Here is a 15,769-nt window from a genome sequence, read left to right on the forward strand (position 1 = left end):
TATAAATATTTTGAACAACTAATGTGAGCATAGGGGGAATTAATAAAGGATTTTAGAAATTGCTGCTGTTGTGTAGAAGTCACTAAGGGACAATGGGCCCGCGCAGAGGAAAAAAGCTCCATGTAAAACTCGGATTTGCAGGTTTGTGGAGACGTTAACACTTTCTGGCATTTCCTCTGAAAGCTACTCTGACAGGCCCTGAAGAAGACATTCCCTGCTAGCTTTGCTGGCTCAGGCCTGCCCCCCTCCTCCTCCTACACAATGCCGTGACACAGGATTAGCTTTCATTAGAGAAGGCGCTGTAATCAGCTTTGGAGCATAGCAGAGACGGAACAATGGAGGAGGCTGAAAGGATCTGGAAGACAGGGTGCTATGGGTGCATGCTTTGCTCTATGCAAGTTCCAAATGCAACCTGTGGCACAGCCAGATAGATAAGTAATGCTGTGTGGCACCATCTATTCACCAGCTTAAAAAAAAAAAAAAGGAAACAAATTGAATGCAACATGCTAATTGGTTCTCTTATGTTTTTAGGGCCTTGACAGTGCATGCAAGGTACTCTTCTGCTCTTGAGCACTTCAGAGGCAGCCAACGCCTTTAATTTTTTCTGCTACGTTTAATATTTAATGGGCTTAATTATTCACCTACAGGCAATAAGAGAAAGCTACTAGATATGTTCACATGCTTTAATCTACAAAACACCTAAAGCTAAATCCAGCCTGCCTCCATAAAAAAAAAAACAAAAAAACAAAGGCACCTCAACACAACTTAATCTAATGAAATGTGATTACCCTCAAGGTCTTTCATGTCTATTCTTTGACATAATGACAAACTACAAGTTCAACCTTTTCTTCAGGTGGTAAAGGCAAAGGTCAGGCAGCTGAGAAGGGATTAGGTGGACATGTTTATATTCCGGTCTGGACAAAAATCTGGCCCTGTACATCGACAGAACCGCCTTTGTGTGAGTCTTGTGCCACTCTCCACCATGCTGTCGACTGGTGCTTGTATTGGGAAGGACTGACGACATAGGTCTATCGAGAACATATGTCCCCACTAACCTTGGAGAGCTCTGCGAGTGCGCCGACAGCCACTCTACAAAGGGTTCTTGTTGGTGGCTTGTTCTATGAGTGCGCAGTGACAAGCAGACAGGTGGCTGGACAGGATACAGATTCACAGTGTGCAGATGAACTGGGGTTGGAGATGTTGTCATAAAAAACATGAGTCACGGGTATGGACACGGATGTGCTTGCTACCCCTCTATTCATAGCACTGTCAACAGTTAAGGGCCTCCTTCAATGAAAAAACAAAAATAACCCCCCCAAATTATTACATATATCAGATGTAATAGCAGGTAATTCCAGTTGTTTTATATGTTTGTTTGTTTTTTCAAGAGTTTCAAGAGCCAAACTCTTACCACATTGTGGTAAGAGTTTGGCTACTTGGAAATTGTGGTTTGGCTGAAACATGCAAGACACTCCCTGAAAACCTGTACACAAGATTGAGCATTAATGGTGCCTTCACAGATGTTCAGGATACCCATGCAATACACACACGTACACTCACAGCAAGCAAGATACTGAACACTGAACGTTGTCTATAGTGATTTTAATATCATCCCAATTTATTTTCTAATTACTGCATTCGTGCATTGCAGTTCATATACATTTTAAAAAATTTTAAAACTGGAAGATGTGTAAGAATAAAATGCATCATGTTAGCTCTACAAGCGACATGATGTATTACTCTGCACCCAGTCTTAGTTTCTAAAAAGAAAATAAATAAATCACTATTTCACTGCTTGTCGATATCAGCTGTAGAGATCATTATTGAAGCTGCTTCGCCAGACCTTTGTAAACATTTCTAAACACATATGAACCTTTCTAAGAGAAGTCTAAAAAATAATAAATATATAAAGAAATAGAGTACATTCATGAATTCTTGAAAAATTGGGATTATATTTATATACAACACTGTGTGACATTTCAGCTATCACCTGAGAAAGTTAAAGTCCTGGACCAAGATGCACAACAACATCAAATATCCAATTGCAAATCTATACATATGACACAGTGAAGAATCTAACTGGATACGGTGTTATGTAACGTGAAATAATATGGAGCGCAAATCAATAGCAAAATGCTGTTACGTTCCAGAAACTCCAACTGACTTCAGTGTTTTCTGTACTCATTCACAGCTTGCCTCAGAGATAATATGCCTCAACAGGCGTGATCGCACCTCCCAAGGAGGGCTCGTTGGCAGCCGCAATGTTGGCATTTCTAGAATGCAATTACTAGACACATACAGAGGGGTTGAGGCCAGTCTATATTTGCAACCACACTTGGTAAACGGAGCATACCAGACCTGAGGCTGACCCAAATAAAACAGAGCCTGAGCTGTAGATAACATTCCTCATCATTAATTAACCCCCACCCCCCCACTCTTCTCAGCTGGGGACGCTACCTGTTTGATTTGAAAATGAATACCGCACTGCCAACTATTACAATGATGTGTGGACTGGGGAAAACCCTCCCCGCCACACAAGAATAGCTACATCTCATATGTGAAACGGCATTCCTCCATGCTGTGTCAAAATAACTAGGATGGGTCAGAAATGGCAAACAAAATGCTTCAACTTAAGTACTGAAAGTATTTATAGCAAAGAAATAATACTGAACGTATAAAGTACTTATATTATAGCAAGGATTTTTGTGGGATCAAGCATTTGCATCCAAGAGGTCCATGGCAGAGTTTTTATTTCTGGCAGACTGACCGTGGTTTTTCAGGGGACAGGTGGTGAGGCAATGGGATGGCGCAGCCAGCCACCTCCTCCCACCTCTTGCCAAGTCAACAAGGCCCCTAAGAGTTCCCTTCCTTTGCCATTGCTTCCTTCTCCCCCTTACCCACGCCCATCTCTCAAGCCTATCGCTGTTTCTAGGCCAAAATTGTGTGGGTGTGGTGGGTTCTCCTGCCAGCAGGGGTACCTGACTGCCAAGAAAGAAAAGCAAAAGCAGCACGTGGCTGGACTTGGAGAGAGGATGGGCAACAAAGGAATTGCTTCTCTAAAGACCAAAGGAATTCTGAGTCAGCAAGAGCAATAACTCCACACTAACCACGCACACGCATCTTGTCTCGCCATCGCTAGCACCCCAGAGGAGCTCTATATATCAGGAGAATCTGTGACGAAGCTCCTGAAGTAGCTGCTATTATGCAACTCTTCTGGGCTAAAAGTGACTGTAAAGTAAATCATCCTTCCCTGCTGCCAGCCTGACCCCCACATTGCAGAGGAAGCACTTTCAAAACTCACTAAAGGAGTATTATGCTGAAGCACCATCTGTGCAGGCTTTGCTAGCAGCCGTGAGATTAAAGGCAGTTAAAGCATCGCGTTGAAAAGCCATCCGCCAGCCAGCATCCAATCAAAGATGAGAGCATAAGCAATGGACAGCGCCTTTATAAGACTCTGGGCACTGCTGGGTTGTGTGGATCAAACGGCAGTGTGCGGCCTGGGTCATGCCTCTGATCCCTCTGGGACAAACAGGGCTGCTCCAAGGTTCATGTGTTCTTGAGGATCAGGTCACAGAGTATGTTCAGCTCACTTGACAGCTTGAGTGCCCGAAGGGAGTCTTGACTTTCTTCTATTGCACTTACATTTTCAGATCAGACACAGGAGGGTGGAGGGTCAGTTTTTTTCCCTCTAATTATTAAAAACAGCACTGTTTTGTTATTCAGCACTGTAAATGCTGAATAACGTCCATGTTTACATAAAGAAAGACGAAAAACACTAGAGTTAAATTTCAGGTAACCACTTCCTTCTCGAAAGACAAACAAGGACAAAACGCACTGTCACATACCCTGGGCAGGGTGTTTACGTTATCTGCTGCTCTAACACACACTATATTTACTTTCATCAAAAGCAAACAGGCTTTATAGAGACATCCCATGCAGTGTTGCAGCCCAGTACTGTGGGACTGCATAGCTCTGTACTGTGTGCGCACCATCTGTTGGGCTAAAATGAAGCCTCTGGCCCTCTTAACTGCTGGCTGCAAAACAGAAAGTACTCGACTAATGTTTAATTCAGCTTACAACTATTGTCCTACATCCCTGCTGTCATGGAGTGTTTGAAATAAAATAATAACCATGAATTTTGTGCAGTGGAGGCTAAATGCTAAATTGAGTCCACACTTCTAATTACTGCTCAAGTGTCGCTTAAAATTACTTGGAGATACACAATCTGCTGGATGACCAGCTGATTTGTACCTCGATTTGGCCGTCCCCTAGGCTTACCACATTCCTCCCGAGAGATCGGATTACGTTCTATACAGGGAGACGGGCCTGGAGCGTTGTGTGTGTTACAGCGTGGGTCTGCCACAGTTGAGCAGCAGCCTGAGCAAGCAAGTTCGCAAAAAGGAATGAAAGGAAATGCTGAATGAAATACAGACAGTGGCCTAGAAAAAAAACACTGCAGTCACGGCTGAAAGCAGGAATGGATGAAGTGAAGCTAAATAGAGGAAAAAGACAGTAATATGAAATATACTGCTGGAATACAAGACAGAGACAGAAAAATAAGTGAGCAGGTAAAACAAGAAAATAATCGGTCTTGTACAGTATGTCTGACATTTCTACAAGAAACAGGAAAAAAAGGCTAACTGTGAAACTGTCGCGCCTCGGCAGCAAAGCTGTCAAAGACATCGTACTCCTTAGTATTCTTGAGACTGTGTGACATGAATGTGGACATACCCAAACCTGCAGCGCAGCAGTAACTGTGCACCACTTAGCTGCTGTGTCACTCTGCAACCTTACCAGTTTATGTGGGGGCAGGCTACTATGAAAGGCTTGCATGATATACAAAAGCAATAAATAGGCTGCCAAGAGCATGACAGCGAGGGAGCATATGCGTGTAGGACTGGGGTGTGACAACGGTATTAATTACCAACAAAAGATCACATCTTTGGCTCGGGAGTTCACATGGAGTGAAGATTAGCTGAAACAACACGTCTCCCACAGTTTCATGATTCAGTTTTCACTAAATTTAATACACAAACACGCACATACGCAGGCACAAGACACACACAAAAATGAGTGGAATGAGAGGTTTCTCCTCCATCCTCGCATCTGACGCTTCTCAGAGTCGTCACTACACGATCTGAGAACACACAGACACATGTATGAACAGGCACGACGGTGACGGCTGACTAGTGCATCAGCAGCAGTCTGCTAAAGATCTCCCTGCATGCAAATCAATAAAGCAAAAATGGAACTGCTCCTGAGTGGCAGGCCCAGTTTACAACCAAAGAAAAAAAATATATATATATTTATACCCTGGGTGCAACAGGGAATAGGATGCACAAATGATTGGTCACTGTAATGTATGGCACTCTGGTGGTGTTTGGACAGGCACATAATCAATCGGAGCCATGGGACACACTAACCTCGCCGCAATCTGGCTAGCCGAGGCATATTGTGAGTTCAGACTAATGGGATATCAGTTTGCCCTATGATTGGACTCGATTTGACGTGGCAACAGCCGAGGCCAAATTCTGCCTTGAGTTACTGCCAAAGCTAAGGTCTATCATGGAACTTAGAACAAGATACTTGCAATTACGTGGAGAGCAATCCCAGAGGAAATTTACTGGAGCTTTTCGAATTGTCTCTGGGGCCTAATTCAAAAGACGAAACAGCAAAGGCAGGGGAACATTATGTGTGTGTATATATGCCACCTCTAGAGCTGGCCTAACCCCAAGCCCCCCCCCTTCTCACCAACAGAGACACATCACAGTCACGACTCTGGCTTCGGTCAGCCTCTGCAATGTTTTGAGTGAGTGGGCCAGCCAGTGGTCCTCCTGCTCCACTCTCCACGTGGGAGGAAGTGACTGAGTGGCCTGAAATCATCAGCTCTTGGGCAAACTTAACACCTCTTTGTCCTTTTTTGAGCACAAAAAAAACACAGCTTGGCAGTAAAACTGTAAAAACAAACAAAAAAATGTTTAACAGGTTTAAAACATTTGCAGGTGAAAACTTGAAGTAACATCCTGAAGGCTGAATTGATAAAGCATTTCAGCCAACATCATCATATCCCATTAGACAAATGCCAGTCTCATCAGACAACTTCTTGTCAGGTCAACTATAGGACACGCCAACAACCAACGACAGATTTTTTTTTTTTTCCAGAGGTAATCCAAGATAAGCACACGCCAAATTCACAAGCACATGGAATAAGAGGGTTAATTTTCAGCCAGGTGGTCTATAATTAACGCGTGTGAATGAGGGTAAATAAACCTTGGGGCCTCGACTCACCTCCAGCTGTATTTGTATAGCTGGAGTTTCTCTCTCGTCCACAAGCTGGGTACTTTAACTAGTAAGCTGATAACACCTGGAAGAACAAGGGGGGAAAAAGGTGCACCAGGATTGTAATCTAACGCACCAAGATCCACCATGAACCTACACAGTGCAGCCACGTAGCATGCAATGTGCTTAAACACCCAATGAAAATGATTTTTGCAAAGCAAAAACGTGCAGAAAACGTGCAGACTTTGACTTTTCTCAGCAAAGAGTGAAAATGAATTGTGCTCTTTGTTTAAATTCCTTAAAACTAAATCGCATTATCCAACACTCAGGCAGAAACATAAATAAATATTTCAGTGTGTGTGTGTGTGTTCTTGTTACAGCCTTACTGAAGTATATACATAAAATCTGATGATGATTAATTAAAGACGGAGTTTCTCGCCGGGTAAAAGAAATCTCGAGCGCTCGCTGAAATAAAAGGATTAATAAAAAGGTGAGGGAGGATGGTGAGTCCACTTGGATTCTTTCATTAATTTAGCCAGACAACTGGAAGCTGCTACATACGGTATTTAATACGAGAGCAACAGATACTTTACTTTAATGGTCTACTGGTTCATAGCTATGGGTCCTGGCCTGGAAAATGTCAAACTGCATTTTTAAGGCCTGAAACGCGTCACTGGCCGCAAACCACCAGGGCAACATGTCTAAATTCTGATGCCATGTTGGCTGATACTGCTCCCGGTGCTTCAGTGACATGCCAAACCAGACCGCTGCCAAAACAAACACTACAGTGGAATGCTACACCCAGAAGGCAACGAGGAATTCTGCGTAAAATCCCGCTCTGCTACGACAGCATGATCAAAACACAATGGGAAAACAGGGAAATTAACAGGAAGCAACGTTTCTTCTCAGTCTTCCTGTGAAATTCGTCCCTTTTCACTGTGTCGAGCTGACAAAAAAAAGGCAAACTAGAGTCATCGTATCAGACTTCCTCATAGCTGAGGTTTACCTTTCCCTGATAAGTCATAATGATGGATAACATATACGAGTTTTACATCTGCTGAGTTTATTGTATGCTCCCTGGTGCAAACTCCAATGTGCTGGAAATGAAAAGAAAACAGCATATCCATCTCTTCTTCAACAGGTCACATTTGCATTAGCCTCAGTATGTATACGTGTGTGGGTGTCAACCAGTGCAGATGCTACTATGATAACAGCGAGATGCAATCGCAAACAGACATTAGCCATGACATACTGTGTACCCTTTCCGTGTCATTCCCCTCCTGTGCATGCGCTGAGCTGATGAGCGGGCATAAAAGTTACAACATCCCTTTCCCCTGTGGATGGCTTTCTCCGCTTACTAATCTACCATTTACAGGCAACCAGCAGATGGCTTTACTCATTCTGCTCGTATTTAAATACAAACAACTGCCTGGCCCAGCACAGGAGAGTGTGCGACTGTGTTTGCATCTGTCACACAGCACCATGCAGGGGCTTGACCTAATCCAGGAAGTCGAGTCTCCCATTTAGCATGCAGGTATGTTTTCACCACAGGGAAACTCCTCTGCTAAATAGCATGGCATGAAAACTGAGGCCAAAATACTGTGTGCGTCTACACACAGGATATTTGTCCTAGATAAACACATTACTGCAGAGAAATTGTATTTGGACTCACAAAACATTACTCAGGTTAGTGAAAACTGTCGCATGCACAGAGCAGTTAAAGGTGGCCATGTGTGCACGTACATGCAGGTTCAAATATATTAAGAGTGCGATTCTTTGTGCAGAGGATAAAGCTGGAGGTGTTAACATTTATCTGTAACTGATATATTCATTCACTTAGGCAGAATCAATTGCATTGACGCTGCACAAGAAAATAGAACTAACTGTTCTGATTTTAGCAAACTCACATATGAAATAGATCAAACTGTTGGCAATTCTCAAACTTCTCAGAGTTTCTTAAATGAATTATAATGAACTTGATCAGCTGCTTCTCCCATGAGTCTGTCAATACTGAACTCCAACCTACAACGTCCTGGCCTGCAGTCCTTGTTCTGCAGCCTCTGTGAGTTTGGCATGAAATGGCAGGTCAGGCATTTGTTGTCATAAAACTGTGAAAAAAAAATATGGACATAGCTACTGTGATGTCACCCATTGGTTTCTGAAGTCCCATTTTGAAGCAGTCACCATCTTGGTGTTTTGAAACCAGATGTGAGACGAGAGCGGGCGAACCTGATTGCAAAACCACACTCTTGTGATGGACAATGCTCCTTTTTCAAACTTAGAATGACCAAAATTCACAAAATGAACTTTAGGTTTTATTCAGTTTGACCCGTAATGTTTGACTTTTCACACCCACAACTTCATCCAGAATTTATATTATCTATCGTTTTCCTTTAGCAGGATCTGGTTTGAGTGGTCATCCTGTGGGGTGCAGCGTGTTTCCACAGCAGAACAAAAACTAACGTTGCCACAACGATTTGAATTATTATTGGATGTGACCACAAGATAAGCCTCTCACTGAAGAAGCAGCTGAATGATATCTAAGACCACCAAAAGAGCAAAGTGACTGGCGAGGCAGGCTGCAGGAATAATACAAGGCAGCTGGTTAACAGATTTTCAAAATAGAGAATGGGGCGATTATCCATAAAGTAATCCAAATTCATCGTTCTCACACACATCGTGCTCAAATAACTTGCCGAATACAGATGGGTGGCCATTAATTTATCTGAGAGGCACATCCAAGGTGAAGTTAATCAGTGGGAAACAGCTCAACATAGTTACATGGAATTAATTATACTTCAGTCTTTCGTGTTTCGCAAACCCCCGAGCAATTACTTCATAGTCGAAATACAGACTCACTTGTTTTCCCAGCATAAGCTTGTCAAATTGAGTCATAATTTTAACTTACCAAACTGTTACTGACAAAATGCAACAAAAAAAAAGCACAAAATTACTGCAGGATCAAGTCAAATAACGATTTAGCAGCTTGCTGATTGAACTGAGTGTTGTTCAGCCAATGACGCACGCTCTTTGACAAAACTTTTTTCCCCAATATTTGCTAAACATAATCTACTAAACAACTGCGCACAGATGTTTTTTTTTTATGTAAATTCTACCAAAATCTGCTTTCTCAATTAACTTTATGTGTCCAGTGTTGCAGCTAACGTGCATGCCTGTATACACGAGTGTGCAGACGCGGATGCACAACTCCTATAAAAATTCAGTGTCTTCGCAGCCTGTCCATGCTCAGCCCTCCAAGTAGGAGTCAAAGTGAGAAAGCAGATTTACTGCTCTACTAGCCTCTAATATAACCCAGCCACCCGACTGCTCCCAGTTCACTGGGTTAGCTTCTCCTCCCCCACACTCATTGTACTGGGAGCGCAGCCTGTAGTTACATGTGTTGCAGACACTATATTGATTGATTTGTGACTGTTCTGCGACCAACTCTAGAGAGGGATCCAATGACACATAACTCCTGCCTCTGCTGCAAATGGCTTTTGTTAGCCACTGTAGCTCACAGCAGCAGCAGCAGCAACATGTGTTGGTGTGTACATGCCATGAAATGGGAAAAAATTGAGGATTTGTTTATGTAGAGGTTGATTTTTTTTTAACCCCAAAAAACAATAAAACAGTTATAGTCACTGGCTCATAGATGCTATTCAGGCTATTTTAAATTTTTTACATTTGGTGCTTAAAAGGCACCTTATGAAGAAAGCAGCTACATTAAAAAGTAAAACTGCTTCCATCAACATTTAAGATGTCAACATATATAACATGTGTGTCCTGGTTAGACAAGTGTATCAACAGCACAAGTTCAAAGGATTGAAAATCCCCAAAATGTACGCACAGGCTTAGCAACAACCTGAAAATGCAAAGGTAGGTAAACACTTTTTCTCCACTCAAAAACCAACATCTATTTGTTCACACGAATTAGCAAGAGCAGCAGCTAATGCATGGAGTCAGATTACAACCTCTGAGCAGAGCTGCCTTTATCCCCCTATATGGAGCTTAATCTGTCCAAATCCGCTGCTTTGCTGTGCCCCAAATCCACAACAGAGCCTAATTCCTCTTTAATCTAATGAGCAGTAAAGGTGCACTTACTCTGGTTTGGAATACCGCAGACCGTATATCTTACTGTTGTACCACAACAGAGATAGCTCAGGTCTTCACTTTCAGGCCATGATGCAATGCATTGTTATCAGAACCATCAAATCTCAAAAAGAAAAAAAAAAGGAAACCTCACAGGAGATCAGACAAGCACATACATGACAGGCACCAATAGCTAGTTTGGTTACCTTGCTGCAGCTATGGGAGACATTTCAGAGTTGAGCTGAGTGAGTGGACTGCTGTCAGACGATTCAAAAGGTGGAGGAGGTGTCCCACCCTCCCTCAGGCTCCTAACCCCAGACTTCTTTGCATGCGAAGGAGATATGTCAAGGAATTGGAAAGTGGCAGCCGTGATGACTTATGAAACCTAGGAAAGTGACCTACTAACTTTTTTCTCAAGAGTTTAAAAGCAGAAAGCAAAAACTAAATCTTGCAAACTCATTGTCTGGAATAACTCGGGAAAGCTGGCACTGAAATGCAACGCAAGACAACAGCTGGAGCCTCCCAAACTCCTTTTCGATAGTGCACGGTTAATATATTTTTTATTTTTTTAGATCAAGATGATATTTCCTTCCCAAGATAATTAAACTAGACTTGGTATGAAATTGACAATTTGACATTTAAGTGCCTGCTCTAGAGCATCGGCTCAAGCAACCCACAGGTCAGCTGTCTGACCAATCGCAGCCTTAGATTAACTGCTGCTCTCACACATTCACACGCGCACACAGGAGCAGCTACAATCTGTTTGCTGTCTCATGAGATGAAGAAATACAGCCACTCAATACAACTCCCCTTAAAAAAAAATAACTTGATCACAGAAATGTTGATTAATTACTCACAAACCTACTAACCTAACATTATGTTTAAGCTCCCAGAGACTGTTTTTTGTATCCCACTACACTTAAGTGAAATAAAAATAATGTCCAAAAGTGCCTCTCTTCTTCTTCTATTAACGCTTTCAAACGGGTTCTTTCTATTCATTAGTAGAAACACAACTTAACAGAGTGTATTTTATTCGTCTCATCACAACACATCTCTGCAACTCCAATTTAATTAAGACAATTTAATGCCATCTTTATTGCTTTGTCTCCGTCTCACAAAGCAACAAATGTACGTCCTTACTCCCTCTGAATAAAAGTGACTGCTCGTAAGATGAAGAAATTACGTGCCAAACCAAAGTACGAGTGGAAGGTAACACAAACGTCACCGAAAAAAAAAATTAAAACTCCCAGTTGAAATTTTAACTTTACAAATTACAGACAGAGCAGACTGGCACAGGTTTAAAATTATAAACAACCTCGATGGTTATAAATCACCTGACTTTCTCACAGCAATCCTATTCCCATGCAAACAAACCCGATGACAAGGTTTATGAATTGTAATGAGGAAATATTACTCAGAATGACAACACCTCAAGGAAAATTACTCACGACTGGTAATTTTATAGCTCTGCAATACACAGCGCTTGTACTCGATTAGAAAGAAACACTTTGATGGCACACAGGTCGTTTTATGACCACGAAGCAGCGGGTCTGTGTGCAGGTGATCGCACGTAAGGCGAGGATCAAGTCTGTGGCATTACTTAATGTTCTGTTCTATAAATGACTCGGCTTTCCAGCTGGGATCAGTGGCTGGGATCAGTGGCTGGCATCGCGCCGCTGTCACCACCGCCGTCTCTCCAGCCCACGCATGTCTGAGCATGGGGGCCTCTTCTCAAAAGTCAAATGTCAGATGTTATCCATCCCCAACTCGCAGAGAAGCGCCCAGCGCACCGCTGGGGGCTCGGAGGCCCAGTTTCTCGGTCGCTGATGGAAAAACACTATTAGTGCGCTTGCTTTACTTTGGCGTGCTGAGGTTGTCACGACTGCACCATGACAACCATATTACCAACTTTTTATGTGACATTGCTACATCTTTGCCTTATACAGTGCTGGACAAAACTCAGCAATATCAGTATGTAAACAAGGTTTTCAAAATAAAAGACTAAATGACTCATTAGTTGATAATGAAAAAGCTTTGCTGTTAATTGTAGCAAAATAAAACAAAAAATCATGATCACAAATTCTGACAAAATAATCAGGATTACCATAAGACCCAGGATAATCCTTATTTAAACTCCACTTAATTAACCGAGCATTAAATAAAATGGTCATCCAGTGATGATCCACCAAGCATTATATACAATATTAAAAAACCGGCTACAAACACAGTTAAGTCTGTTGAAATATATACTGGAAATTGCTCACATGTTTATTCCTGCAAGTGATAAAAACACAAGAAAAATTAAGCAACTTCTCTCGCCTCAGCTGATTAAACTCAATTACTATGCAGCGCTGGCTTACAGGAGCATTATGATAATGCATTTTGAAAACAGGTGGATGCAAAGCACTTATGATAAGTTGGACTGACACCTTGTAGCACGGCAAACTAGGCAGCTGAAAACAAATTACTTCACACCTATAGCCTGCAGTTATTTTGGAGAGGTGCTTTGTACACAGCTAGCGCCTGTGTTGTCATAATACTGATGCATTACCAAAACACTGACTCCTCGAAACGTGATGAATGAAAAATGAGCAAAATTACTTTGTTGAGCTTGACACAAGGTTTAAAAGTGAGCCACGTAAACTGGCCTCCAAGATTAACTGACATGGCCCTCTAACGTCTAATCAATACATTTCAACCCGATTAATATCCACAGAGCCAAGCATGAAGATGTGGCGTCTCCTCTGCATAACAGAGGAAGATGTAGCTTCAGATCCATGCAAGAAGACCGGTCACCCAGTGATATTGTTGTCTCTTTAAAACTTATGCTTGTCACATATATTTTTCATTAGCCTTCAAGTTGGTGGAGACTGTAGGGGTATGATCTCTTGAAATATTCATTACAAAAAGCACCCAAGACATGCAGTGACTCTTAACACTCAACCCCTTATTTTTTTGGAGCAAAATGTAGCTGCAAAGAAATGGCTGCAGATATCTTTGTTAAACGTTTTCTTCTGTTTCAAGTGTCAAGTCCTAAGTCCGAGATAGCAACACGGGAGAGCCGTATTCCTTACTGAGTTGAGCAACCAGGTGCACAACCTCGTCTTTTAACACAGAGTCAACAATCCCTGACCGACTCGTTCCAACTTTCTTGCATAAATCTTGACGTTTAATGCTCAGAGGTGATCCAATCATTTCAATCGACTGAACTCAACCAGCTAAACTTGAATAAAAATCACTCAACAGTCCCCTTTTGTGTGTTTGTGTGTGTGTGTGTGCACACTGTGATCCCTGCACATGCCTGTTGGGCTGGAGCTGCAGAGGATTTTGGGGGGTTGTAACTACTGCCAGCAAGCAGGAGTAAACACATTCTGTCATGTCACTTGTGAGGAAAAGCTTTTGTCTTCCAACAAGAGAAAGGAGGAGGGGGGCTATTTTTCACTTTGAAGTGCCCACATGCTAACACAGAAATAGGCTTGAATGCTGCAACTTAAGTGTGCTGCCTTTAAGTACACATGAGACGTCAAGTGACACGAAACTGGGTAGGCTGCACTGGTCCTATTTCGAGGGAAGGCTGCCTCGATTATGATCTTTATTGCATTCTTATGGTAGATTGCAAAGGTGGAATGTCAGACGTGTAAACACAGAGTGCAGGAAGAACCACCCCGTGTGACACGAACAAAGCACACGATGAACACCCCCAAATGTGAGATTACAAAATAGACGACATCAAGCAGTATTATGCAATGGAGAGAGGGAGAGAGAGAGAGAGAAAAGAGGAGCCTTGGTATAACTGTTTGACGATGCATGCAAAATGAGGGAAAATCGCCCTTGGGGTTGAATGCAACGGTTGTGCAACATCTGCATGCATACTGTAAACCTGTGCACTGTATATGAATCGAAACGCTCATGCATCTGTCACACCGCTGGTAGCATGCTATTCACTGATAATAGGGGAAAAAACAGCAAAAAAAAAAAAAAAAAAAAAAATCCGAGTATTTACAGATGAGCGGCTGTACCACGTCTAACGCCTCGCGCACAGACAGTGACACATTTCATGCTAAATTCTTGCTCTGGTCTACAAACTGGAGTTGCCCTCACTTCCTAGTTTACTGCTGCTGTCATAGCTCGGCTAACACCCTTCTTCCTCCCTAGCCAGCAAACAATTTTTTTCGACTACATTTGCCGCCCGCTGTTGCTGCGACCGAGAATTCTTCAAGTCTGCTTGTGCTGGTCAGACCCAGAGCTGTGGTAGCGTCTCGTTTCAGTATGACACGAAAAGCAACACTTACATTTCACCACCCTGTCCGTCGTAGATAACTTCGGTTCATCATTCGGCTTGTTTTCGGACATTTCCAGTGTGATATAAAATTAAGATAGGGCAGAAATGAGACTGAAAACGGTCCCTGCGTTGCTCTTGCCGAACAACTCTTGAGTCTATCCGAGGAAAGAGACCGCAGTGATCTCACTCGGTCCTATCAGCGGCCAAAAATACTTGCAACAGGGTTACAATTTCACTGCTGGTGCTGTAGGAGCAGCTCTGTCTGATTTACTGTTACTCTGTATCAAGTTGTCTCAACGCAGTGTGCACTCGAACGTGCTGACTCGCAAGACCCGCCTCCTGGTGACAGCGGCTTCGCCCATTGGTCGAGAATGACAGTTTGCCTCTGCCCGTACATCCACTTTCATCAAAGGGCTGTTTCTGTGTCAGTCTGGTATTAATAACCATGGTATTAATTCATATGGATAAATATGAATGTATACACTGGTTAAATTGCACAAATAAACAGTCCCTAACGATTTACATTTTAAAAACCATAAAAACTGAAACATTCTGTCAACATATTGAAAAGATTGGTGAAACAGCTGGAAATTAGCTCTCAAAAGATTTACACCTGTTTAGCTATCTTTAAAAAATGTATTTACAAGTCATTTACACACACAACAAAACAAAGCAGATTTGAATAAAAGTAAAAAAGTCTCATTGCATATTGTGACGTAAGTAAAAATTCAGAAGTAAAATCTTATGAGATTATAGCAAAATATTCCCACAGTAACTGAGAAGTAAAGGATTCCTTAATGCTGATATATAAGAGGTCCCCCTGACCTTTCTACATCAGATTCTCCTTGTGCATCCTCTTGCAGCAACCCTGGGACACTAAATCAATATTTGCAAAGATAGCATGTGACAAAGTGAAGAAAAAGAATTCACCTTTGACCCTTAAAGTGAAAGGTTCTCATGACTTTGTTATGATCCAGGGTAATGTGGTTGCCAGGTTTGGGTATACATGTTCCCCAGAGGGAACCATCAAAGGAAATCAATATAAAACGGCTCCTATTGATCACATTAATCATATGAAGAATCTGTTTTCTTCTGATGGCTGTAACCGCTCACAGGTTA

At 42.3% G+C, this 15,769-nt stretch overlaps 1 protein-coding gene across 3 annotated transcripts in view; it reads right to left on the reverse strand.

Annotated features, from left to right (window-relative positions):
• LOC100703556 (serine/threonine-protein phosphatase 2B catalytic subunit alpha isoform) overlaps positions 1-14,958 on the reverse strand; it is a 66,354-nt gene extending 51,396 nt beyond the window's left edge. For 2 of the 3 annotated variants that reach the window (XM_005468091.4, XM_005468089.4), the window contains exon 1: positions 14,661-14,957. In XM_005468091.4, the coding sequence (XP_005468148.1) occupies positions 14,661-14,721 (61 nt within the window). In that variant the 5' untranslated portion in view covers positions 14,722-14,957. Of the gene's footprint in view, positions 1-14,660 lie in introns of all 3 variants that reach the window. The other variant, XM_005468088.4, reaches the window with a different exon arrangement.
• Positions 14,959-15,769: the final 811 nt, after the last annotated feature.

This window comes from Oreochromis niloticus, linkage group LG3 (assembly GCF_001858045.2).
Source record: "Oreochromis niloticus isolate F11D_XX linkage group LG3, O_niloticus_UMD_NMBU, whole genome shotgun sequence".
NCBI classification, from domain to species: Eukaryota; Metazoa; Chordata; class Actinopteri; order Cichliformes; family Cichlidae; genus Oreochromis; species Oreochromis niloticus.